The sequence below is a fragment of the Colobus angolensis genome, unplaced genomic scaffold (genome assembly GCF_000951035.1).
Source record: "Colobus angolensis palliatus isolate OR3802 unplaced genomic scaffold, Cang.pa_1.0 Scaffold107, whole genome shotgun sequence".
In the NCBI taxonomy this organism is placed as follows: Eukaryota; Metazoa; Chordata; class Mammalia; order Primates; family Cercopithecidae; genus Colobus; species Colobus angolensis.
Genome location: NW_012111697.1, coordinates 2591365 through 2591767, shown reverse-complemented (window position 1 = coordinate 2591767; position 403 = coordinate 2591365). Strand labels below are relative to the sequence as shown.

The window sequence follows — 403 nt, the reverse complement described above, 5'->3', positions numbered from 1 at the left end:
TTTTTTTTCCCTTAAGCTACCAAAATTAAATCAACAAAATAAAGATAATAGTCTCTAATAAAACATATGCCAAATAATTTACTCACAGGCAGCTTCAGGGTCAGCTCTGTCAGGAGATACTTCTTGATCAGCATCTTCTTCCCCAAACAACTGGCTATAATTTAAGAATAGTAAATACTTACGTACAACAAAGTATTCTGAACAAACATGTAATTTATAGTATTTCAAATATTTAGCAGAGATAAAGACTGAACAACCGGTTGGGCGCAGTGGCTCACACCTTTAATCCCAACACTTTGGGAGGCCGAGGCAGACAGATCACAAAGTCAGGAGTTCGAGACCAGCCTGACCAACACAGTGAAATCTCGTCTCTACCAAAAATACAAAAATTAGCCACGTGGCC

General features: G+C 38.2%; 1 protein-coding gene across 1 annotated transcript in view; it reads right to left on the bottom strand.

Annotated features, from left to right (window-relative positions):
- The window catches only part of UBA2 (ubiquitin-like modifier activating enzyme 2), a 45214-nt gene that overhangs the window by 27533 nt on the left and 17278 nt on the right, over positions 1–403 (bottom strand). The window contains exon 7 of the mRNA XM_011948908.1: positions 87–154. Coding sequence (XP_011804298.1) covers positions 87–154 — 68 coding nt within the window. The remainder of the gene's footprint in view (positions 1–86; positions 155–403) is intronic.